Source organism: Cinclus cinclus, chromosome Z (assembly GCF_963662255.1).
Source record: "Cinclus cinclus chromosome Z, bCinCin1.1, whole genome shotgun sequence".
In the NCBI taxonomy this organism is placed as follows: domain Eukaryota; kingdom Metazoa; phylum Chordata; class Aves; order Passeriformes; family Cinclidae; genus Cinclus; species Cinclus cinclus.
The window spans coordinates 76,648,559-76,672,947 of NC_085084.1; the positions used below are offsets into that span (position 1 = coordinate 76,648,559).

The 24,389-nt window shown below is 49.2% G+C and overlaps 1 protein-coding gene across 1 annotated transcript in view; it reads right to left on the reverse strand.

Moving 5' to 3' along the window:
* CNTFR (ciliary neurotrophic factor receptor) overlaps positions 1-24,389 on the reverse strand; it is a 198,601-nt gene that overhangs the window by 126,520 nt on the left and 47,692 nt on the right. Inside the window, exon 2 of the mRNA XM_062513288.1 lies at positions 19,889-19,993. Coding sequence (XP_062369272.1) covers positions 19,889-19,993 — 105 coding nt within the window. The remainder of the gene's footprint in view (positions 1-19,888; positions 19,994-24,389) is intronic.

Consider the following 24,389-nt stretch of genomic DNA (forward strand, 5'->3'; position numbering starts at 1 on the left):
CAGCAAAACCACAGGCACAAGAGATGCAGTTTTGGACTAAGAAAGCATCTCATCACTCCGGTATTTATAAAACTTTTAAAATACATGTTCAAACATAAAAACATCACCCCCTGCTTGCACACATACCACCTTATTTGATCAGACCTCATAAAAGACCAGATGCTATCTCGGAAAGTAACTTCCTCGGGACAACAAACTGCCTGTAGTAAATCCCAGGGCCAGCACGGGCAGCTGCCCCAGCGTGCTGTCTGCGTGGGGCTCGCCACTCTGTAGAGTCTCGGGACAAATGGGGCAGGATTGGAGCTCTCTGCAAAGCAGGAAAAGAACAGAGAGAAGCCATGAAAATCCCACAGCGCCTGCCAGCATGAAGATGAGCTTCATGCTGGGGTTTAGGGGTGATGGAGGCAGCCGAGCAAAAAGGAGGGAAAAAAAAAAAAAAAAAAAAAAACACGGATGTCAGCCGACTGTCAGCGTCCCGGGAGGCACCGCCATAAAATCCGCACGCAGGGAAGGGCTTGGCTGGGCAGCGGGAGCGCTGGTGAGAAACAAAACAACGCGACGGGTGGGAGCGGAGGCTCTGCGCAGGGAGGCTGCCAGCGCCCTGGGGTCGCAGGGAACCTCCAGCTCCGGCAGCCTGGCTGAGCCTGCCCTCCGAGGCGGCATTCCCACCGGCAGCAGCTTTCCCCCGGCAGCCTGGAGCTGGCTGCGCCGCGCTGCCATCGGCCAGGCAAGGAGCACCAGCGGGATGACGGAGGGCCAGCCCCGGCGCTGGGATGCTCGGGAGAGGCTCCGTAGGCTCGCCGACGGAAATGAAAAATGCGCGGAGCGCGGAGGGGATGCCTGTCCCGGATATTCGGCGCAGGGAAGAATGTGGGGTTCTTGGAGCAGGCACAGCCACCCGCAGCTGTGCAAACAACCCCGCAGAGAAGGCGACTTACCTTGTCCCCCCGACTGAGATCGCACACCGCCCGCTTGCAGGGAACCTCTTCCCTTGCCCAAAGACAGGACAAGCAAAGCCGAGGGCTGTTTTCCCAGCGGGAAGCTGCTGTCTCACAAGTCAGAAAGTTAAATGAGCTGGCTGGGGTTAGGACTGAGCACCGGTATCTACCGTCAGCCTGACCCAGCCTAGTACACAGCAGTTGCTCCGTGATTTTAATTTATCCCCACAGTCGAGGTGAGTTCCTTTGCCAGCAGAAAAACAGCAGCAGTGGCTGCAGGCTAGAGGTTTTGCTGCACTGCTCGGGTCTCATGCCCTGCTGCAGCATCTCACCAGCGCTGCAAGCCCTGAAGGGATCCCGCATCCAGTTGGACAGGCAGGAGGAATGCAAGGCCCCGGTCCAGGAAAGCACATACTGATCCGTCAGCACCCGAGTATTCCTGACCCCTGTCTTCCAGAGGAAACTAACTTCAGATGGTGAGAGAGGGAGGAAGGGAGAGTGATCAGCATCAGGTCTGGGGAGAATCGGATACCCCAGCATCACAGGCTGGTCAGTCACACTGGAAAATGCCATTTTGGAACCTGAATGCAATCCTAAGTGTCAGGAGGACCCAGCATTGTCTCCGAAAGACTGTCACTGGTGCTGCAGGCAGTAGAGAAAGAGAAAAGAGAAAAGACAAAAGAGAAAAAAGAGAAAAGAGAAAAGAGAAAAGAGAAAAGAGAAAAGAGAAAAGAGAAAAAAGAGAAAAGAGAAAGAGAGAGAAAGAAAGAGAAAGGGACAACCAGTGATCAGAGAGGTATGGGTCATGCTCCTGGCTCCACCACATGTTCCCAGCCCTACCCTTCCCACATTCAGATAAGGAAAATGCTACTTTTCTGCTGTTTTGCCTCACCAGACTACCTGCTGTGGGTGATAGATGGCGTCTGTAGGGCCTACAGTAAAAAAAAAAAAAAAAGTGAAAGGGTTTTAAATTCCACATTTCCATGGATTTTTAGACATGGGCTGCCAAGGAAGGGGAGACAGCACAATCTCTAAATCTTTATTTCCTCAGGCTCCTCGAGCCTGTTACCTCCCCAGCTTTTGAACTACTTCAACCAATTTTAATTTTTGGAAAAATAAACCAGAACAAATGGCAATAAATAGAGGCAGACTTAGAGGAAAACTGCTGGGATTGCTCTGGACCCTGGCAGAGGTCTTCTGAACAACACTGAAACCCCAGGGCCCATTTCTGCCCAGTGACTGATGTGGCCCATGGTGGGAGATGTGGGCCACAGTGGCAGCTTCATCCACCAGATGATCCTCCTGCCCTGGCCAGGGAGAAGCCTGCCCCAGCCTCAGCCAGGGAGGGGCTCTCCCCGAGCTCCTGGGCTCAGTGTGGCTTTTCACCACAGGCAGCTATTGGATCCAGGTGGTCAGAGGAGATGAAAAGCCACCAGGCTGTCAAGGAGCAGCTACAGCAAGGAGTTCATGGGGTATTGTGGCTTGACCCTGAGGATGGAGCCTGGTCTGGTGGCAACAGAAATCACCCGCTGCAGCAGGCTGTGTGGGTGGGGGCTTACCTTCCCAATATCCCAGGGAGAAAGGGGGAATGCTCTGCAACCCTCATGTGAGGCTGATTTCAAGCTTTTCAGGGTTACAATCAGGGATGCTGTTCCACCACAAAACATTAGCTTATCCAGAGCACGTCAGCCCCCACAGGCAGACAAAATCCTACTGTTCTGAGGGTTCTCATTATCACATGAATCTACATCTATGATGTTTTCTGATGTCTTAGATTTGAGAGCTCTCAAACCCTTGCAAACGGTAACTAGCAATGGAAAAGACCCTCAGCCAACTAATGCCTATTGATAAAATGTAATAAATATTCAAGCTAATCAGAAGGATAAAAATGAGAGAGGGAGGAGGACCCTGCAACACACTAGTTGCTGCCACCCTGAGAGCACCATCTTAAAATGATCCAACCAAGCCATCGCAAACAACCCGAGCTACAATCACAGCAGTTTTTCTTCTCAAAGCTCTTTTACAAGCTTTGAAGACCCTCCAGTAAACAGCACACTGAAGTGTATCATAAAGATAAAGGAAATAAAAAATCCCAAAGCCCAAGAACACAAGCCCTTTGCTCAACTGTATATTTGGACACAGGGAGACAGCTGACCTGTGAACCCAACACCAAACACACATGAGCTGATGTGCTGACCACACAGCCTCAACATGTCTTTACTTCACCTCACATCTGTGACAATGTCTTCATTTGTCTTTTCACCGTGGACTGTATAAAAGAAGTTGACAGGAAAAGAGAAGAAATTCACAGCTACTACCCTGAGCCCACACTACTAGCCACAGCTCAAATGACACCACGTTTCCTTAGCAGGGCAAGGTAAGAGAAAATAGCACAAAAGAGTGAGCCAGGCCACACAGAAGAGAAACAGGCAGGAAAAAAGATCAACCAAAAGGCCATATTTTTAGGATGGATTTCAGGACACAACTCTGACAATCAGTACTTTATTCTTGGAATAGGTTGCCCATAGAAGTTTTGGATGTTCCATCTCTGCAAGCGTTCAAGGCCAGTCTGGTTGTGGCCCTGAGCAACGTGGTTCAGTGGAATGTGTCCCTGCCCATGGCAGGGTTGAAATGAGATGATCCTTGAGATCCTTTCCAACCAAAACCATTCTGTGATTCTGTGATTGCAAAGGCAGGGACTGTCTCTTACCAGATCGGCTACTGTTAGCCCTGCCCTGGGGTCATATATCCTTCATCACACATGGAGGTGACAGTGCCACCTTGGTGCTGGCAGACTCACCTGAATTTATTTCCAACAACAAAGACCAACACTACTGCCACCCCCTGCAAAAAAATCGCACAAAAAGCCCTTATTCTAGCAGAACAGAGGGTTAAAGTCGCAATTACAGAATTGGTAATACAGTTACCCAAGAGAAAAATAAACTAATTGAAAAAAAAGCGCCAAAAACACAATTCCAGATTATATTTAACATTCAAATTCCTCCTTAATTGCTCCAGTGTCTCAGCCAGTTTGCAGGGGAGTAGTGGGGACTGGCAAATTAGCTCCCCCCAGGGCTGCTTCCCCCTGGAGAGCTTTCCCAATTTACATTCCCATTGTGTTCTTTAATTAGTACATTCCTACAGCTTTTCTGAGAGTCCCAACACTTCCAGGGCTGTGACAGTACTTTATAAATAATAAATTGGAGGGAGTATTCACTGTACCCTCCTTCACTCCTCCCAGTGTCCCGGCTAGTGTCTGGCAGCTTTTGCAGGGACCACACACAGCCTAGAGCAGCCCACCACTGCCAGCCCCAGAGGCAGCCTTTGGTGGGGACATTAATAACCTCTTTTAATCTTTCTACCTTGCACAGCTTGTTTGGAGTCCTGCTTCCTGCCCAGGGTTCTCCCAGCTGAAGCATTTAGACTTGGTGACATCCCCATAATGTGGTTCCAATGCAGATGGGAAGGGCTGGGAGGAAAGCTTGAGAAAGGTCCCTGCAGCTCTTTGTCTGACCAGAATGATGCCCAGAGCCAGCACAGGACCAGCCAGACTTTATGATTGAGGTTCAGCCGGGAGGCATCCCAAACTCAGCATGAACAATTGCTGAGCACGCTGCTCCTCCACATGAGGACAGAGGCAATACCCTCCAAACCGAGATTTCTGGCACCCTAAGGACACGTGAACTTGTCCTTGTGGAAAATGAAAGGGGGGAAATGTATTTATTCTGCAGCACATCAGTCAGCCTGTGCCAGGAGCAGAGCCCAGGACTCCTCGCCACGAAGGAAAGCCTCTGGCGCCTTCATCCTCACAGAGGTTTCACACAGATCATCCTGGAAACCAAATGGCAGGAAAAGCCCAAAGTAAAGGGAGGACAACGCAGCCAAGCCATGCATCAGAGCTGCAACCCAACGTTTTCCCAGGTCTCATTAGGGATGATTTATGAAGGCTGACACCATCGTTAACCTCTGACCATGTCCCCACTGCCTCCAGGGCATTTCGCAGTCTGCCTGTGACTGTCCAGCACCACTGTGAGGGACGACTGAGATTTTATCTCCCCTGTTAATGCAATTAATTGGTTTGAAGGAGACCCACTGGATCCTCTTACCTGCAGCAACCCAGCCACTCCATTCGCTCTGCTCCGAGGACGAGCCCTGCACACACTGCGTGCTTGCACACACGTGCAGCACTGCTTGGCACAGGCACCGGGCACTAATAACCTGCCATTTGCAGCCCCATCTGGTTCTGACATGTCCATTATTCAAAGGCATTTGGCAAAGACCTTGGGCAACTCATTTGCAGAGTCCGGGTCAGTTCACAAGCTCATGAATTCCCAAACTATTTGCTGGCCGTGCTGGTAGCCAAGCTGTGAATAGATATTTGGCAGATTTTAAAGGAGCCAGTGTCTTCTGAAAACACCTGCCCTCAAAGGCTGCAAAAGCCCAAAGATTCCCATTCCTATTTAAGATGCATATTCAGTCCTCTGTAAAGCTGTAGTAAGATGAAAACTTGACTTGTCTGCCATTACAGAGAATTCCCTATTTTTATCAATCTCATAGGAAATCAAGTGACATCAGAGTCCCTGAGCCAGGGTTGCAAGTCTCACCTCACCTCACCTCACCTCACCTCACCTCACCTCACCTCACCCTTCTGTGCCCCCCAAGGGATGGACACCCAGCAGAGCAGAAGCATCTCATGGTCTGGGACCATCCCCAGATCCTTAGCCCTGCCCCTCTCATTCCACAAATGATGCAACTGGCTGACTCTCCTTCAAGCCAAACCCAAAACCCAGTGATGCCCTGGTAGAACAGGCAGCAATAGCCTTAGGTGCTCCTGGTCCTACAGCTACTGCATCAGGATAATACACCAGCTGGAGCACGAGGATAGACCTGGAAAAAGCACACTTGGCACCTTTATTTCCAGCCAATTCATATCATGTTTTGCTCCCCCTCGACCGACCAGAGCTGCAGGCCATTGGGTTTTGCTGCCTGTCATGTGCAAGGATGCAACAAGATTTTCCCTCCTGCTCTGAGGCTGAGGCTCCACTCTCGTCCCAGCTGCCTCGCTGGTGCAAATCCTCTCTGCAATCTGTTCAACCAGTGGGCAACCCTTCCCTGCTGCAAACAGCAGCCCACAAGGCTCCCGGAGATCAGGCGGCATCGCACACCCGCTCGGAGAAGCAGGAGGCACAAGCAGGGGAATACGAGACGTGATTTGCTCGGAGACAGCTCTGTGCTTTTGGCAGGACTCGAGGGCATTTGTTTTGAAGCTGTGTTTACATGCCTTTGATCAGACGTGTTTAACTTTTCTGGTGCGTGACAGCAGCAAAACAAGTTTGAGACAAGGATAATGAAACACATTGTGCGCCCGTACATGTAAACGGCTACAACAAGGCTTCGCACATCAGCAGCTCAGACTGGAGGTGGGGGATGTGGGGAGGGTGGGTGCCAAGACGGGGAGATGCATCATGATAATGCCAAACCAACAAGTTGAAAATTAAATAAATAAATAAATAAATAAGTACTAACCCAGCAACAACAGCTCAACAGCTCACTCTCAGCTCTTGGAACTGGCCAAATGAATTCTGCACTGAGCCCCAGTGCAGAAGTAAAACACTACCTGACATTGCAGGGAGCTTTTCCTGAGCTGGTAAACTTCTCCCATTGTGTCTCAGGGATTGTTCTCAGCAGCACCTCCAGACCCCTCAGGTAGGGAGCAGCCCATGCTTTTTCCAATCTCTTAGGTTCCTCAGCAACTCTCAAATTAAGTCAAGCACCATCTTTCAATAAATGCCAGCACACGACCAGAGAGCAAAATGGAAAGGCAGCTTCCAGAGAAGCTCCTAAAATAGCTGCTCTCTAAAAAGCTACGGGCACACCTGGCACAATTAGCAAGGATGTATCTACATATGTATAGACCAGTAATTGGATCATTGAACACCCTGTCATCATTTCAAGCCTCACAAGGCAATAAAAACTCTCTCACAGCGCGTAAGGAAAGGCAGAGAGTACTGCCGGTATCCTTTCAGCACAGGAGAGTGCATAGTCCTAAACTAGGAAATGTTTCCAGGCATGGCAATGTAAACAGCCTCACACTGAACTGCTAATGAAGACCCTGGAATGGGGCAAACCTTCAGCACAGACAGAGGGCTGCTCCTACAGAGCAGTTTGGATGCAATAATCCTATTTTTGAGGTTAAAATAGACATGGAGGAGTGTGGATGATCCACCCCTCTGCTAAAGAGCAGATCCAACCATCTTATCCCTAGTATGCTTAATTTAATAGAGCAAAATGGCAGCAGAGAGGCTTTATAATACAGTCCCATGCTGACCATGCTTTGAGATGAGAGATGCCACCATCTCTTTGTGCTTAGTGCAGCAAACGAGCAGAGCATGTTGGCACAAGAGGTTTCCTAATGGCATGCCACCTCACTACACAACCTGTCAAGCCAACGCAGGCTTAAGCAGTGGATCTTAGTTGGCAATAGTGGGGGAAGTGAATACTCAGCTGTGATAAATATTTAACGTGCTTTTAGTCCTGAAGAAGTGTAGCACTGAGGCCATCATCCTGTAAGTGAAAACCAAGGCTGATTAATGGGGGAAGGTACTCCCATTTATGGGAGGTTAGGATCAATCCCAATTCTCAGCTATTTGTTGAATCTTTAATGCTCTTTTTCAATAGCAGAGTTCCTTGGTGAAGGGCAGCATCCTATTAAGGCTGCTTTAACAGCAGGGATGTTAAGGGGGTATAAATAAAAGACCCCTGTAAAAAATAAACAGGGAGGTGAAAAAGGAAGGTTTCATGTGATCACTGCTGTTGGGTGGCTTGGAAAAAGCAGTTTTCAGGTCCTCACTCTTCTTTGGAGGCTGGATCTACTTCTTTTGGAGTTTTTTCTATCATCTCAGAACTGAACCCAAGGTTAATCCTCAAGCCAGAGACAAACTGTTGCTCTGTGAAGGAGGGAATGTCAGTGGCAACCCAATAGTCAGTGTCTGACCTTTGTACATCCTTCATTCCATGCCAGAAAGGTTTCCACCTTCTTCCACACCTCAGCCCTCTTCTCAGACCTACAGTTTCACCATCTCACGCTCTAATTCTTCCCCCTCTGAGCAAGGTGCCCCCATACTACCTTACATCTTACCAGCCAAGATTAATCCCCTGCCTCTGTAGTTATATCAGCATCAACCACTGCCCTCCTATGCTCTCAAACACTCCACTTCTCCTTTCTCCAGAGTGAGCACCCAGGATGAGCAGGCAGCTTGCATTTATGAGGCATTTGCCATCTCCCATCAAGGAGAGCATCCCTCTTTGTCCCCTTTGGGTCTTCTGTCACATTACCTTCGTGCACCCCCCTACTCCCATGATTGCTTCTCCCAATAAATCCCTTCCCATGTTCTCACCATAGGACTAGTCTTTCCTCCTGCAAGAAAAGCCCTCCCTGCACATCTCGGCTTGCTAGCCATCCCTCCCTTGCTGGCAAGCAGCACAGAAGCAAGACCACAGACATCAGCCTTGTAAATGAAGATGAAGAGCCACACAGCCTTGCTGGCCCTCTCCATCTGCCCTCACTTTTCCGGTTGCATTACACCTTATGTTGTTTCTTGTTTGAAACGAAACATCAGCTCCTTCCTGGCTGTGCTGTTACTCTCACCCAACCTTGTGCCAGGGATGTTACAGCATGAAAGGGAGGGGGATGAGAAGTGACCCAGGAAAGGGGACAGCAAGAGGCAGTGGAGGAGAGAGTGCATTTACAGCATGGGTGACCAAAGATGCCAGAGCCGAGCTCAGGTTCCCAAGCATGAAGGGTGCTGGTGGCCCTGATGAGCCACTCTGGCTCCATCAAAGCATCAGCCAGAACAGATCTGGTTGTCTGAGCTGAGAAAGGGTGCTGGCTTCTGCCCAGAGTGACAACTGGGATGAGAAGACAACGTCACCCCCAGGCAGAAGCTAAGAACCTCTTTGGCCCCTAAAGCCCTCCTTCCTCCTCCACATTGAAAGGGGACCAACTTTAAAATCCCTTCTCTCCCTCCAGCCTTGCATTTGCTGTGGTGGAACAAAAATATGCTCCCCTGATAAATGAGACTGGCCCAAAAGCAGGAAGCATGGCCAGACAATTTTCCTCCAGGGCCTCAAGCACTGGAAGAATGAGGGAGAGGGTTGCACCCTCTCACGGCTGTACACACACACACGCTACACACACAAGGGATGTGCAGACCCCCTTCTACCACGCACCACTCCTAGCTAACCATCCTCCAGGATCATTCCACATCTCTCCCGCCAGTTGCCTTCTCCACTGTAATTGTCTTTCCTCATCCACCATTGTAAACATTGTAAACAGGGATTATGAAAAAAGATAGGAGATTAGGTCTCTGCTACAGATTAACCTGCCATTGTCCTCAGTGATAACAGGTGCCAGACGCCTGTCCATGCCCTGTGAGGATCCTCAAACAGGATTCCCTTATGTTGCCATAGGACTTTCAGGGAGATAGTATAAGACATCCTCCTCCACCCTACCTTAGCAATCTTTACCAGGCCTTGTGCTCCTAGCAAAAAACCCAAGGAAGCCGAAGTATTGTACATCCCAGAGGCAGAAACTGGGATGCAGCCTGCTGGCATTACAGGAAAAATTAGCATCAGAGAACCAGCCAGGCCCTCAGGTGGACAGTGTTATATCCCCGTGGGACTCTGTGCACACACCCACTGCCAACCAGCACAGATTCACCGCGTGGCAATGCCAAACGCAGGAAGGATGCTCTTCCCAGGGAAGGCACAACCAAGCTCTAGTCTGCAGCCAAACTGCCCAGGTGCTCTGGCTTCTCGCCCTAAACCAGGATACCCTTTGGCTCAGCCACATGCTTGGGAAGACCCTGTGCAAATGTTAGAGACAGGGCTGCTTTTGTTTACAGGCGGCTGGCAATGGCGCTGCGCACCCCACATCCTCCCCCGGCCAGGAGCAAGCTCCAAGAAAGGAAATTACACAAGCCAGAAGGTTTGATGGAATGAACCCATTGGGCGGCTTGAAGATAGCTATTAATGGAGAGCTTTCTCTAATTGCTTTTGTATAATCTGGGGCTGCTAGGCGGAACTGGGTAATAAATGAAATCCAATTACATTTTCTCTCAGTATTTATTTTATTAAGTAGAATTCATCAGCTGATGAAGGGCCCCTCGAGGTAATGGCTCATGACCTAGTGGAAGGCACTTTTTTTATTATTATTTTTTCCCCACTTGGGGAAGCAGATAATGCCATTTCCCAGTAAATTCAGACTGCCCCCCTGCACTGTGGGAAGCACAACAGGTCCCAGGGCAGCATGGATCCCACACTGTCCTCCCAAGCAGAGATCCTGCTCTCACTGCTGGAGTCCCAGTGAGCACAACGGGTGATTAAACCCCAACTTCAGCATGCCAACTGGAATGGAGATAGATTTACAGTATGCAGAGGGCTGCAGCGGGGACCAATCCCACTGGGAATGCAGCAAGAAGCAATGTCAGTTCACATCTGCTCCCCAGGAGGCTGGAATCTGGTGCCAGTGCTGTTTCCCTAGGATGAGTGTCCTATGCAGAGCTCATGGCATGGGCTCAGTACCACAACTGACCAGGCTGAGAACAGTGAGAACTCGAGCAGCCCAGATCCATCACATCCAGCCCCACACTCCAGCACATCCATGAAGCCTTGTAAGCTCTGCAGCACCTCAACCACTACCTGCTGGTGGTTTAAACCCAGTTACTGGTGGTGTAGACACAGTTGTTGCCATGAAGGCTGCCAATCAAGGTCACCAAAAGCACCAGTCCCTCAAGAGATACCTAGCCAAGCCTTGTGCTATGGTTAGCATGCTGGCATCAGCAGGTAAAGCATGTCAGAGATTTCTGGTGCTGGCAGCATTGAAGGGTACTCCAGCTACCAAGCAGGGTGTGCTAGAAGCTGTAGCACTGCCGAAGAACAGATCCCAGGTCCTGGCAAAGTACCTTTTCTGTGGTATGAGAGGCAGCAAAACCCAGTGTGGGTCAGGAGAGGTTGCTCCAAGTGTATCCTTACAAGCTCTAGCCAGCATCCATCTCTGTGGAGTAGGGATGGCATAAGATCTTCCCTCCTCCTCCCTCGACACCAACAAGCATCAACAGGGCTGGGGTGTGCCAGTTAATCATGGGGTCTGGTGCAGCACTGTTGCCCTTCTGCTGGAGCCCACAGCAAGGATTCCTCCAGCACGAGCAGGCAGGATTCCTCGCGGATCTTACAGTCAGCTGCTGGGCTTTTCACCATCCCTCTTCCCATCCAGTTATTGACTGACGTTCACCCCTGGCTCCCAAAGCCAGCACCGACAGCCGCAGCTCGCCTGGCTTTCACTGCCATCTTGTCATACAAACAATTTATCACCCACCAGTGAGTGCTGTTACAGACGACAGACTCCAGTGTCCATTAATTAACAGGAAATACTGAGAGGCATATACACATCCACAAATCTGTCTGAGAAGTTTCCTACAGCATCCACCACGGATGCACCCACGTGCTGCCACAGTAAGCACAGGCTCTGGGAGCCACAGCAGATGTAGCCAGCAGCAGCCAGGCTCAAACCAAAGAAAAAGCAACATTATGAGGAAGAAAACCAGCTATGGAGGTGATAGGGTAGCATGGTTTTACTCCTGAATAGTAAGAAACTATTCAGCTTAATGAATCAAAGAAGGGTGGTGATATGTGAACAGGGCAGCAAGCAAGTCACATCCCAGCTGCTGAGAGTTTGGCGTGAAGGTGACACCATCAACACCTCCAAAGGGCTTGCACAGTCTTTTGCAGCAGGAACAGTTAATGCTTTGCCTAGCCTTGCATTTGGGCTGAAGTGCTCTTGGCTGCTGTACCCCACTTCCAAACCTTCCAAGGCTCCATGAAGGCAGGATAAGCCCTGTCCCCCATCAGGGCAGCAAATCCATCAGCCTTACACATCCCAGACCATAGCTCAGCTGCACGGAACGAATGCCTGCCAGAGCCTGAGCCCTCATGCTGCTGGGCCAACTAAAAATAAATGAGGTGTGGGTTCACAGAGAGTCAGTGTCAGGTTTTAGAAGTGCTGTGTGTCACTGGTTTTGCTGCAGAAGCCAGGAACAGAGGATAAGGAGAAAGGGTTTCAGAGGGCAAGGAAAAAGTGTTTCAGAGGAATCTTCTGAAACTCGTCTGGCTTTTTGATTTGGGAAGAAAACCTAAAACCAGTTGGAAAGGAGATCTAAACATCATGTCAGAATCCAGCTCTTCATCTTTTTCACAAGTGGACTTTCACTTTCTTCTGTGAGGCTATTTGCCAAGCACAACACAGAAACACAAGCTATTTGCGTTGATCTAAAACTATTTTTCACTAAATAAGCCATTCATCTAAAATCTTTCTGCCTAGCTCTGCTTCAGGAGAAGCTATCTGCTCATGGCAGGCCATGATTTATGCTTAAATGAGCATTTGTGACTAACAGACAGGCTAGATTCATAGTAAAATGCATCATCAATAAATCAGTCAATCACTTCTACCCTCAGCTCAGGGCTGAAGTCTGGTGTAAGTACTCAGCACTTTGTCAACCTTTACTCCTGCAAAGTCTGGGTAAGAGACCTCAGGATTTAGCCTATTGATTGCTTGCTATTGTTTGTGATGCCCTGCATGCTTCAGACATGCTCCCTTCAAGCAAGATTAAATACCTGGCTTATGGCATGGGGATTCACGGGAAATTATCTTTTACAAGCATGGGAACAGACAAGTCAAATTTCCCTGTGCAATGGTCCATTGTGGTGCAAAGGTGCCCCTGAATCCCCTCCACACTGCCAGCAAGGGGGGCACATGTCAGTGCTGACTCTCCCTGGGGCTGGCATGGCAAGCCCCACGGCTGTAGCACATTTCTGCAAGTTAAATGTAATTTTGGCTGTGGCTCCAGAGCCTTTGAGGCTCTCAGCTCCTCTGGTAGTGTTTTGTTGCAAGAATAATAGAGTGACAGCTTTGAGTAGCATCCCCAGCTCAAAGGCACCCTTAATACCTCTGCCAAACTCCAGCCTCTCAGTTTTTACATTCGTTTGAAGTTAAGCTGATCTAACTTGGGTGAGTGGATGCAGACAGAGTCACTCAACCAAAGCCAAAGAATGTCTCCAACACTCCTCTGCCCAAGGGCTGGTACTTGTCCCCCACACACCATCAAGAATATTGAATGTATTAATACAGATGGAGATAAGTGATCTGCCCCCACAAAAGGGCAAGGCCAGGATATTTGCACCCTTCACAACTATAAAGTAAGAAAATACAGCAACCATTTGCACAGCAGAACACCTCTTAATAACCCTCTAAACACTACCACCTCTCAGGAACCCCTACTTCTCCCTGTTTACACCACCCTGAAGACAAGAAAGAAAAAAACCTTCAACAACTAAAAACCTGCCATTTCCACAGGAAAAAAAAAAATCAACTAATAAAAAAATCCAAACAAACAAACAAAACAAAACAAAATACCCCACAAACAAACAAAAACAACCCGTAGCCTACAGAATCCCAACCCAGACCACCAGCTACTCTCCCATCCCCATGTCATGCCCATGTACCAGAGATAGCATATTAATTCCCACGTTTCACCCATATATCCCACTGTAAGGCAAACTGATTTCAGCTGCTTGTCCCGCCTTCTTTTATTTCTGCCAGACCTCCCCCTCTCCTCTGGGTACTTTTCCTGCTGCCATTTGTTCCTGTCCTTTACAGCTCTGCCTGCTGTCACTCGCATAACCTTGCCTGTTTGGTAATTTGTGGCAATAAAGTGTCACTGTGGGAAAAAAATACAGCATCACAGCAGCATATAAATCTCTGATCCATAAATTGTGCTGCTCCCCACCTGCATTCTCCTCCTTTTAGTTGTAAAGTACAACAATTTGGGGCAAGAGGAAGAAAAAAGAGCCAGTTATATGTGATCTTATGGAAGGGCAGTGCTGCGGTGTCCTCACTGGGGGCTATAATGAGTGCTGAGGGACTGGTGTGTGCTGTAAATTGCCTTGGAGACATGGCCCTCAGTCCAGGCTTCCTGGAGCTATCCAGAGCTTAAAAAGAGTAATCTTAAAGGGGGAAAGAATACATTAAACATTGCTGAAGAGTGCAATCAGTGCTGCTGTCTACCTCCTCTTTGAACAATCTCACTGGTGCTGAGCACACAACACTGGGAGTGCCATGGCCCTGGAAGGGATCCAGGTGTGAGCAGCTGAACCCCTTGGTCCTCTTCCCACCCAGATGTGGGACCCTGCCCATCTCCATCACAGCTGAACAGCTCCTCCAGTAGATCCCCACCTCCAGCCACTCTCTGGGCATTAAGGGGGACTGCAAGGAGGAAGGTCTGCACTTTTCCCTTCCATCTGGTGTGGCAGATGCCCACTTTACACACATATGCCCTCCACCAGGCTGACAATAGCTCCCCATATCTCAGAGCCAGGAGTCAGTGGGGTAGCTCCCACCCCAGGCAAATGCATGTTTGTGGCCTCATGGTTTCTAGCTTTACTGTGCAGAGTACCAGGCATCCACCACCAAGGCTCTCCAGGAACCTTGAGACCCACAGCATCCATGACACCCTGTGAAATGGCTTTAGAGGAGTTCAGCCCTTCTTGCTGATGGTTATTTCTTTGAACTGGAATAGAGAGCTTGCCTCCATCAGACCCCTCATCTACTGAATTATCAGCTTGGTCACACTGTAGATCAGCATCCTGGGCCAGCTTGTAAAATGTCACCTGCAGCACTGCTGCATCCACTCTCCCAACCTCAGCTCCTGTGCCAGACCCAGCAGAGTGTCCCACTCCTTCTCCCCTAATTCTTGACACATTGGGTGTCATCCACCATCCATCACACAGAACAGCAGGAAGACTTGCATTAAAGCCTCTTGAAACTGACATCTTTCTTGACATCTATGGCTCACCTGAGCAGCTAAGCAACACTCCTGTGAATATAAACAAGCAGGAGGGAAAGTGCATTCACTAGACAGATAGCATGGGGAAGTGTCATCACCCACTGAAAGCCCATATGTGGTTTTGTAGCACAGGTATTTGCTTCCTGTCTTGCCCACTCATCAGAGGAATATACGAGCAGAGCTGAGTGGCACCCTGGAGACAGAACAAAACCAAACGGTGCTTGGAGGGCTCTGCAGGAGCCGTGCAGGCAAGCACATTATGGACACCCTGGGGAGTAGAAATCTCCTTTCTCCCAGCCTTGGCAAAGGCATGGAGCCAGGATCCATTGTGCACCTATCCTGCACCTGATCAATTGTTAAGTAAATGAAAGAAGTCAGGTCTTGGTCCCCAAACCTGCCCATATATGACAACTTCCCTCCTGGAGCCACAGTTCACTGAGGCCTAAAAAAGAACACTTACTGTGAAATTCTCCAGCTCATTGCTGTGGTTTGGTGCTGGGCTTGGGTATAGGAACACTCACTCTGTGCCAGTATGGTCCTGCCAGCTGCCGGCCCAGGCAGCAAAGGATCAACAGCCAGCTGGACTGTGGGAGCAGAGGCACAGCCAGCATGTCACATAGTACTTGAACCACATCAAGACATTGTCTGTAGTTTTGGGAGCCCCATGAGAAGTCCCAGTGTTAGTTAACTAAAGGAAATTCAGCCAGAGCCACTGACATATCCAGGGAAGCTGTTGAGGACACCAAGTCAGGCTCTTTGCAGCATCCCATAGCAAGAAAGTAAGTGACAGTGGGCATATCTGAAACAAAAAGCTCCCACTGGATGCCAGAAGAAGCTTTTTCCTCCTTTATCTAGTGTCAGAACCAAGAGAAAACCAGCACAGCACCTTTAACAACAACACTCAAGGCTGAGCAGAATGAAGCCTTTGCCCTTCTCCCATTCCCAAATTCATGACAATTGTTACAGAGCAATGTATTGAAGGAAGTGAAGGGAACTCTGTCAAATGAGCACTCCTTCACACCAGGAACAGAATCTGGTTTATCTGACCCATTTCACCTCACCCTTTCCACCATGCCCTCAAAAATCAAACACTCATGTAACATGTATGTGCACATACACTGCAAGACCTGAGACAGCTTGGGGAACTACTCCAAATATGCAGCTTGCATGACTGGTCCTGATTCAAATATCCTTGATTGCTTTTGATAATCTCAAAGAAGAGATACAACATGTCAGCGTCTACACTTTGGTTCTTGGGAGGTTTAGGGTGAACAGTAGGAAAAATCTCTTTGTGGGAGAGTGGCACAGCTGAGAGCCAGGTATCCCAGGAGATGAAGGATGCCCATGCTTAAGCCATGAACCCTCAGCTCAACAGCCACACTGTTCTTATGTAACATCCATAGCAGCAGAGCTCCAAGGGCTCTGTAGGTCTGTGAAGATGCAAGAACAAGTATGAGGGATTGTTGACCTTATCTTAGTCACCAACTCCAAGAAAAGACCTCTCAGCCACTCCATTCTTACTATCTAAACTATCAGGTCCTTTCTTGGAAGAAGGACAAAGTCCACCTAGAAGCTGTAGTGCTCATGGCTGTGCCTGGAGGGGACACACCTCAGCCACCTTCAAATCCAAACACTGCTAAGCACTCAAAAACTGCATAATCAAGGGACAGCAGCAGAACTTTGGCAAGACATCTGTCCATCTATAAATAGAGCTTAACTGTGTGTCCTTATCACAGTGCTTTGATGTGTCTGGGGAGAATATTTTCCTCCCCTTCACCACCAAGTCCCAGGCAGTACAGATAATGGGCTTGAATCGATCCAGCTCAAGTATTGCTAAACTTCCTACCACTGTGGCAGCATGCCAGCCTCAAATAGGACAAGAGAACATGTGTCTGTTCAGAGCCAACCACAAGGAGCAGGCAGAAAATTGCTTTAGGCTTAAAAAAAAAATAAGGTGCTTTTTGCAGATTTGTAGATCAATCTACAATGTATTTTAGAGGTTTAAGAAAGTCAATATAAACAAGATATATCATAGCTGCACAAGAAGCCGAGAAGTTGTATTTCTATTTATGCTGCTACTGGCACTCCCACCGCTGGTTCAATGTCCTGCTGTGGTCCCACATCACTATTTCTCCAGCAGGAAAGTTGAGGGAAGGGGCTCCCTCCACTGCTGCAGTTCATCACCCCACTAGTTTTGCCAGGACAGCTCAGTGCTGGGGCTGGCTGGGGTCTGATATACCTGAAGTGTGTCCTTACTGCACCTCATGCCCTGTGTGCAGCAGGAGGGTGGCAGGAGGACACAGGGAGCAGTGACAATGGCCAGGCTGACTCCCACAGAGTGCAGCTTGTCTCCTTAGGCCTCTGTTTGCATGGGCTTAGCAAAAAAATTGGCTCACCTCTCTGGGGATCCCCCAGGCAGTGCTGAGACAATCCCTTGGGATTTGTTTCTCAGGTTGGTGCTGCTGCAGAACTCCAGTGGCCTGACCTCTACAAACTCATTCCCAGGGACGTGACAAGTTGGTTCCCTCCCAAGACATGTTTGCCATGTGCCCACCATTCCTCTTGCATCATCGTGGCACGACTTGGGAGACGTCTTGCACGGATCAGTTTGCCACCCCTCTTCCCCCTCAGCTCCACTACAGGGCACTACAAAGCATATTCAGAATTTTTCTCTCCCTTTTTTATTATAGTGAGTCACGTAACACGCCTTATAAACCAGACCTAAATCATGTCTGCCTCTTCCCAGATCCCACGTAATATGTCAGCCATTAAACATGTAATTATCCTGCATTTACAAATCCCTGAGAGGCTCTCATCCTTTCATGGGCAGGAGTGCTCACACCCCTGCAGTGGAGCCTGTCCTAATGAGCCACCAGGAAGTGGATCCCACTGGAACTGACCTCATCCATTTCCCAGCCTCCATGAGGCACAAAACTCCATTTCCCAGCTTCCATCCTAGACCTCAGAGGGTGAAGAATAAAGTTTGCATCTGGATAGGAAAAAATTGTCTGTACACCCCTGGTCAACAAGAAGTCTGTGGGCTGTGGGATGCCCCAGAACCCATCCAAGCATGGGAAAACAGGTTGGCCTGAAACACAGGAAGCAGAAAGCAGCTTTCTACCTTTCCTATACAGCTAAAACTCGTGCAAATGCCTGTCACACATCCCATCAAATCCTTTGGGAGCAAACCCGGGAGAGGAAGCCAGTGATGCAGGGCAGGGATCAGCAGCTGACGCACCAATGCTGGCAGGAGTACCAGCCTGCTGATGCTTCTCCAACCCCCCTCCCATCTTTCTGCCAGGCTCAAGCTCCTCCAGCAGCACATCATCTGGGCTGGGCTCTTACTCCTCCACTGCCACACACAAGCAGGCGTCAGGGGACGTATCATTCCACAAATCCAAGGAAGAAACAAGCAGCATTAACTGGTAGCACATGTGTATGGAGACCCCTCAAACTCTTTTTTCCCTTGCTCCCATCTGCTCTGCTCTGGGCCACTAAATCCAATTCAGCAGTGCTCAGAGCTTGTACCAAAGCTGCGACACATTTGTCAGATCCCTGACTAGACCCATGGCTAATTTTACAACGCTAATTTATCTCACCATATTATATCGCTTTCATTTCATCCCCCCAGGATCCCATTACTGCCAGTGTACCTTGTAGCCAGCATGTAACAGTAATTGGTATTATTAGCGACGTACCGTGCTCAAGCTGCTCTATTTGCAGAGCTGCAAGGAGTCCCGTGGGTTGGCTGATCTACCTCAAGGATGGGGAGGGAAGGAGCCCTTGTTCCATGCCGCTCCATGGATCAAGGAACAACACCAAGGGTGGGGTTTTGCTGCTGTAGAGCACCTCTACACACCCAGACCCCAGCCACTCCCCGCTGTGGCTCCATCAGGTGTTGCCCACCCTGGGTCCCTTAACCTTGACCTTTTAACTCCAGGGCAAACTATCAAGTGTGCACGCAGGGAGCATTTCTGTCCTTCCTTGTGGCTCAAAGGATAAAGGACTCTGCTTATCCAGGTTTAAAGGGGCTGCAAAACAACTCTTGGAAGAGGGGGTAGAGGGCAGGGAAACTGCACAGGGAAAATTCATCATTCATGCTATTTTGGTCAACAGTTTCTCCTCTTTGGTGTAAGCTATTGCTTTCTAGGACCAACATAATTAAAGCCATGCACTTCTAGCTAAGTGAGAGTCTGCACTAGTCAAACGGTGACAATTCCCACTTAAGACGTCCTTGTCTGGCATTTAGAGACTTGTTAAATTTTAATTCATCATTTTCCTTTCTCAGGCACAGCATCAGCAAGCACCGGGCTTCCCCATCATGGCTCTGCAGGGTCTGCATCCCCAAGTGGGGCAGCTCCATCTCCAGGCTCCTTCCCTGCTCCACCATGGCTCAGAGAACATGATCCCAAACTCCTCCTCAAACAGCACTGTCCTGCCACAGCCCCATACTGAGCACATGTGCAACAGCCCTCAGAGATAGGATGACCTCTTTCCCATGGCTGCTGCTGGTCGTGGTCTCCTAAGGGGACGTGTTACTTTTCAAGCAATGCCCATTCACTTCATCCCTGATGCTGCAGCCCACCAGGGCAGGAAAGCAAAAAGAAAACACCCAGCAGACCTGAGAGTTCCAAGCTGTGCTTGTCTGGAAGAGGTGGCACCTCACTTTCCACCACAAAGCTTGGCTGGGTGACACTTACCTGTTCAAGAGTGGTTCAGCCACAACACAGGACCTCTGCACCTGTGGCTGGACTGTGAACCTCTGAGCTGCCCAAAAGGCCTTCAAGATGGAGAGCTTGGGCAGACCGTAACATGGACATTTTCCAGGCTGTTCATTCATACTTGGCCTCCGCATCCTAAATAACCACTCTCAGCACCTGCCCTCTTTGCACAGTAGCTAAAAGGCTGCTCACAAGCCAGAGCAAGGAGCATCCCTTTGTCACACTTTATTAAACACCACCATCCTCACCAGAAGACATGTGTCCTGCACTCCCACAAAGCACACCAACTCAGGACGAGTCAGGTGAGCAAGGTTTCTAACCCACCTCTTACCTCTCCACCAGTCCAAAGTCCTTGGGGCGTCCCCAATTTCTCATAAAGGTCTGGGCAATTCTTCTGGCTTCTTGTCCAACCCTCGCTGCTCAGAACTGGGATTTTCTTCAACAAAACAGAAGAGACAACTTGTCAGGCTACCAGGTGAAGCTCTGCCATTGCTTCAGGTTTAGCAATCAGCCAGGGAAGGGGTGAATCTGTCTTCCAGCTCTGACAGCTGGGGGTAACTGGGGCAAACACAAACGTTGTTGGAACAAGAGCCCTCCCACAAGAGCATCACAGTCCAGCCCCAAAGCATGTATTTGGTTAATTATTTTGATTTTGAGACATGAAATGGGAGAGGGGGGGGAAAAGGACCCCTGCAGCTTGGGGCATCTCTGATCTTTTTTAAAGACAGACAGCAACACTCCCCAGACAGAACAGCACAGCAGCACCATACCGTCAGCCCAGCACCAAGGTGTTTGCCCATGAGGTCTTGGCTGCCTGAGCCCTAACCCTGAAAAGCCTCACACGTGTTAAACGGTGCAGGGTGAGGCCAGACTGAACCCGGGGGTGTGAAGAGGAAAGCATGCCTGCAGAGCTTTGCAGCACAGGCCCCAAGGACTGGAAAAAACGGGAGGAGAACGCTCTGTGCTGCTGACACGCTGCCTGTGAGATGGAGTCAGAGGCATTAGTGTAACCAGCGGTGCCCTCCCTTACAGCAGGAAATACGCTTTTTGTGTTAGACAAACAAATTATCAGTCGAGATCTGTGCTCATTATCCAGCTCTTGTGGTGGAGGTTGTGTTGCTCCCCCCACTTCTTTTTAAATGCTTTGAAGAGAAAAAAAAAAAAAAAAAGAAAGAAAAAAAAAAGAAAAAAAGTCTTATGGCTCTGCATTATTAAAAATGAAAAATAGGAGCCAAAACCTACTGGCAAGAGGAAAGTCTGGGACTCACTCCTGCAGAGATTCTTTCCCAAGGGTGACAGTGACTGCAAGCCTGGAACACCACAGGCTTTAATTAGCACCCAACCCTCAGCTGATGAGCTTTGCCAGAGTTCCTCCCAGGACCTCATGGAAGGCCTGGAAAAGCCAATGGGAGGATGCTGCAGAAACCCAAACTACAACCCCTCATCTACCTCCTGCCTGCCTAGAAAACCTAAATAAATAAATGACCACTCCCTGAAACTACACTGGGTGCCTGATGGAGAAACCCTCATTTGCAAAGTGCTCAGAAATAATTACAAAATTTTCTCAGAGTATACAAGGAGGGAAGCGGACTGTTTGTCATGCCGGCAGCCACAATGTGCCGCAATTTATCACACTTGTCAGGTGTCAGCCACCAAGAAATTTAACTCCAGCTGCCCCAAGCCCAGAACCCACAATACCCCATCACTCAAAAGCTGCTCTGTCAGGCACCCCAGAGCTGAGAAGTGACTGGCAAGGAGGGGAAAGGCTGCTCCCCACCAAATCTCCTCTCGATCTGCAATGCCAGTGTAACTCTTCGGTTATGTTTTGGAAACGCTTTTGGTTGTGGGTGTTGGTTTTTTCCCCTACCCACAGATGAAGTGGAACAGGAAAGGAGACCAGGTTACAGCAAAAGATGAGGCTCATTTATCATTACCTGCCGGAGACCCTATGGGCTCTAATTCCAGCTTGGCAGGGACCTGAGAAGAGAGACTGGGCTTAGCACTGAGTACCCTTAGGGAGGGAGTGCATTATTATGAGTACAAAGGGCAAAATCCCAGTGCCTTTTCTGAGAGACATTTCTGAAACCTGTGGAAAGGACTGACATTCCCTGCCACCTCTGTGCCCTGCGCTGAGCCAGATGAGCCAGCCCTGCCACAGGTCCAGCACCCCTGCTCTCCACATGGAAGTCAATTCATGACTTGCTTTTTAGGGGTTTCAAATTGGGGTCAAACTGGATTTTGGAGGAGCTCAGCATGTACAAAACAGGTCACCAGCTGAAGGACCTGATTTGGAGCATGAGTTACTGCTGAGCCAGAGGGAAGATCTGTGAGCTGTTCTTCCCTATAACCAAGGGACAGCCCTGATCACAGCTCAGATGGGCTCACATAAGGAGCAAATGTCATCAGCCGCAGAGCAGGGACAAGTCCTGGATCAGGTCCTTGCAGGAGAGCTTGAGTCACTACTGAGCTCACCTAGCATAATCAGCACTTGAGGTCTCAGTAGTGCTATGGTCAGGGCACTTCATCAGTGTGACACCTATTTTATTGAGCCTCTCTGGGCTGCCCCACAGAAATACTCCTGCCTTAGCCATTTCTGTGGCAACAAGGTGACTTAAAAGAAACCTGCCTGCAAAAGCACTAACTCTTTAAACAGGTCCTTGCAAAATGCTGGAGGAAACCCAGCATTCATGGAATGCTACGTGTCCCACATGATGCATCTACAAGGGCTAATGGTTAACTGAACCATTTGCTTAATAATAAAAAAAAAAAAAGAAAAAAAAAAGAAAAAATATCCAAACACACAGCATTTGCCAAAAATCTTTCTCTCCAGCACAAGCTGGGGCTACGCTGATCAGGGATCCATGAATTTTACTTGCACTAACAGAAGGGGCCCAACATTTTCCAGCAGCGAGGTGTCCCATGCACAAGCTGAGGGCACAGGATTTGCAGTGCTGAGTGCTCAAGGCAGAGTAGCTCCTGCTGCAGGAAGCTCCCAGCACATGCTGTGGGTAACATACCCACGCAGCCTCACAGCTTGGCACTGGGAAGGTGGATTTTTGTGGCATCAGCAATGAGCAGAACCCTGATGCCTGGCTCAGAACCTTCTCCAAAACTATCTGGCCCAGTCTCACAGCACAAAGATACTGGAATTTCTTCAGCACAACTGCAAGAATTTTTCTGCCCTTTTTTTTTTTTAATTTTTATTTTTAACTGTGGATAAACTAATGCCTTCCCCCTCACCCCCCCAACCCTGTCCTGAGAGAAGCTTAAAACACTCTTTGCTAAAATTTTCCAAAAAAATTCAGCCGGAGGCAGAGACATGTGAAGTTTCAGTCCAAATGGTTAAAGGCTGGCGTAGTTTCAAGCAACTGAAGACAGGGGCTTATAATCAGAAGTGTCAGGCAGCCTTAATTATATTATTTCCTGAAGGAAATAGTTTTCCCTGCTGAAGTCCAGGAGTTATTAAAAAAAGTTGACCTCACTGGAACCAATCAAGATGGAGACAAGAAGCCTGTGATGGATTCTTAAGGCAGGCGTGTTCATGCATCTGTATTTTCAGGGGTGCAGGATTTTAGGACAGGTGTTCCCAGACAAGTCTGGCTTTGCAACAGCTGAGAGCCAGGACCCAGGATGCAAAGCCACCTCCCATCCTTCCTCATGGAGTGCCCTGGGCAGGGGCATGTGGGAGCCCCATGCACCCTGTGGAAGGTGCTTGCCTGTGCCCAAATCGATTGCCTCGCCAAGGCAAGTGAGGAAAAACAGCCAAATGCTTTGTAGCTGTCAGGAGCACGCAGGCTTTTTGTCCATGTCTTCCTCTGTGCCCATAAATAAAAGTGACAGCAACTTTATTTAGGACTTCTTCCAGTTAAGAGGGGATGGAAGAAAAGGGAAAAATTAAATCGTAGCTCAGCAGAGGCAGAGGGGGAAGGTAGTGGAGGCACAGCTCAGGCTCTGCCAGTGCTTCAGCAGCCTGAGGTAGTGGCAAGCCTCACTCTCCAAAATGAGCACATCCTCATCCCCATCAGTGCACCACTCTCCCCTGTCCTTCCGAGCACAGAAGCCCCAGTCCCAATCCCAATCCCAGACCCAGTCCCAATCCCAGTCCCACATTGCAGCCTCTGCCTGCTGCTGCCCATCCACTCACTATTGCAAGATGAGAGATTCAAGCATCTGGAGTGAGTCAAGGTGGAATAACCATGTCTCCTAATGTCCTAAAAGAGACTGAAACAACCCCCAAATAATCCAGAGGAGAAAGTCACCTCTTCCCTGCATGTATGCAAAGGCTGTACTTGTAGAACCAACAGCTGCCCTAAAAGGCATCTCAGTTCTATCATCTCATCAGCATGGCTGAGCAGGGAGTGCAGCATCTCCATCAGCATCCACTACCACAGAAAGTCCTGTCTGTTTGGCTGTACTTCCAAGGAGTATTTTGCAACTGAGGAAAGACACCCTTCTATGAAAAGCATGAGAAGAGACTCAAAGAGCAGGAGAGGAGGAAAGGCTGCTCTGCAAGAGGGATAAGCACCCTGCAGACCCAGCCCCAGCAATGCCCCAGCACAGGGAGCACAGCCAGGGTTTGAGCTTCTCAGTCTGGTCTCCCCCAGTTCCCTGCAGCATCTCCCAGCACCTCGTGTCTCTCAGTGGTATTGCAACACACTGATAACACAAGCTCTGTTTCAACCTTCATCCTGCCTTGCAGGAGTGCTGAGACAGAGTTACGCCACAATCCAAAATCCAGTTCTCACAGGGACTGTATGATTGTGCCAGTTTCCAGGTGTTTAAAGGCTTGACAGCAGCTCGTCAGGAGCTGTGTCATGCACTTGCACACAAAC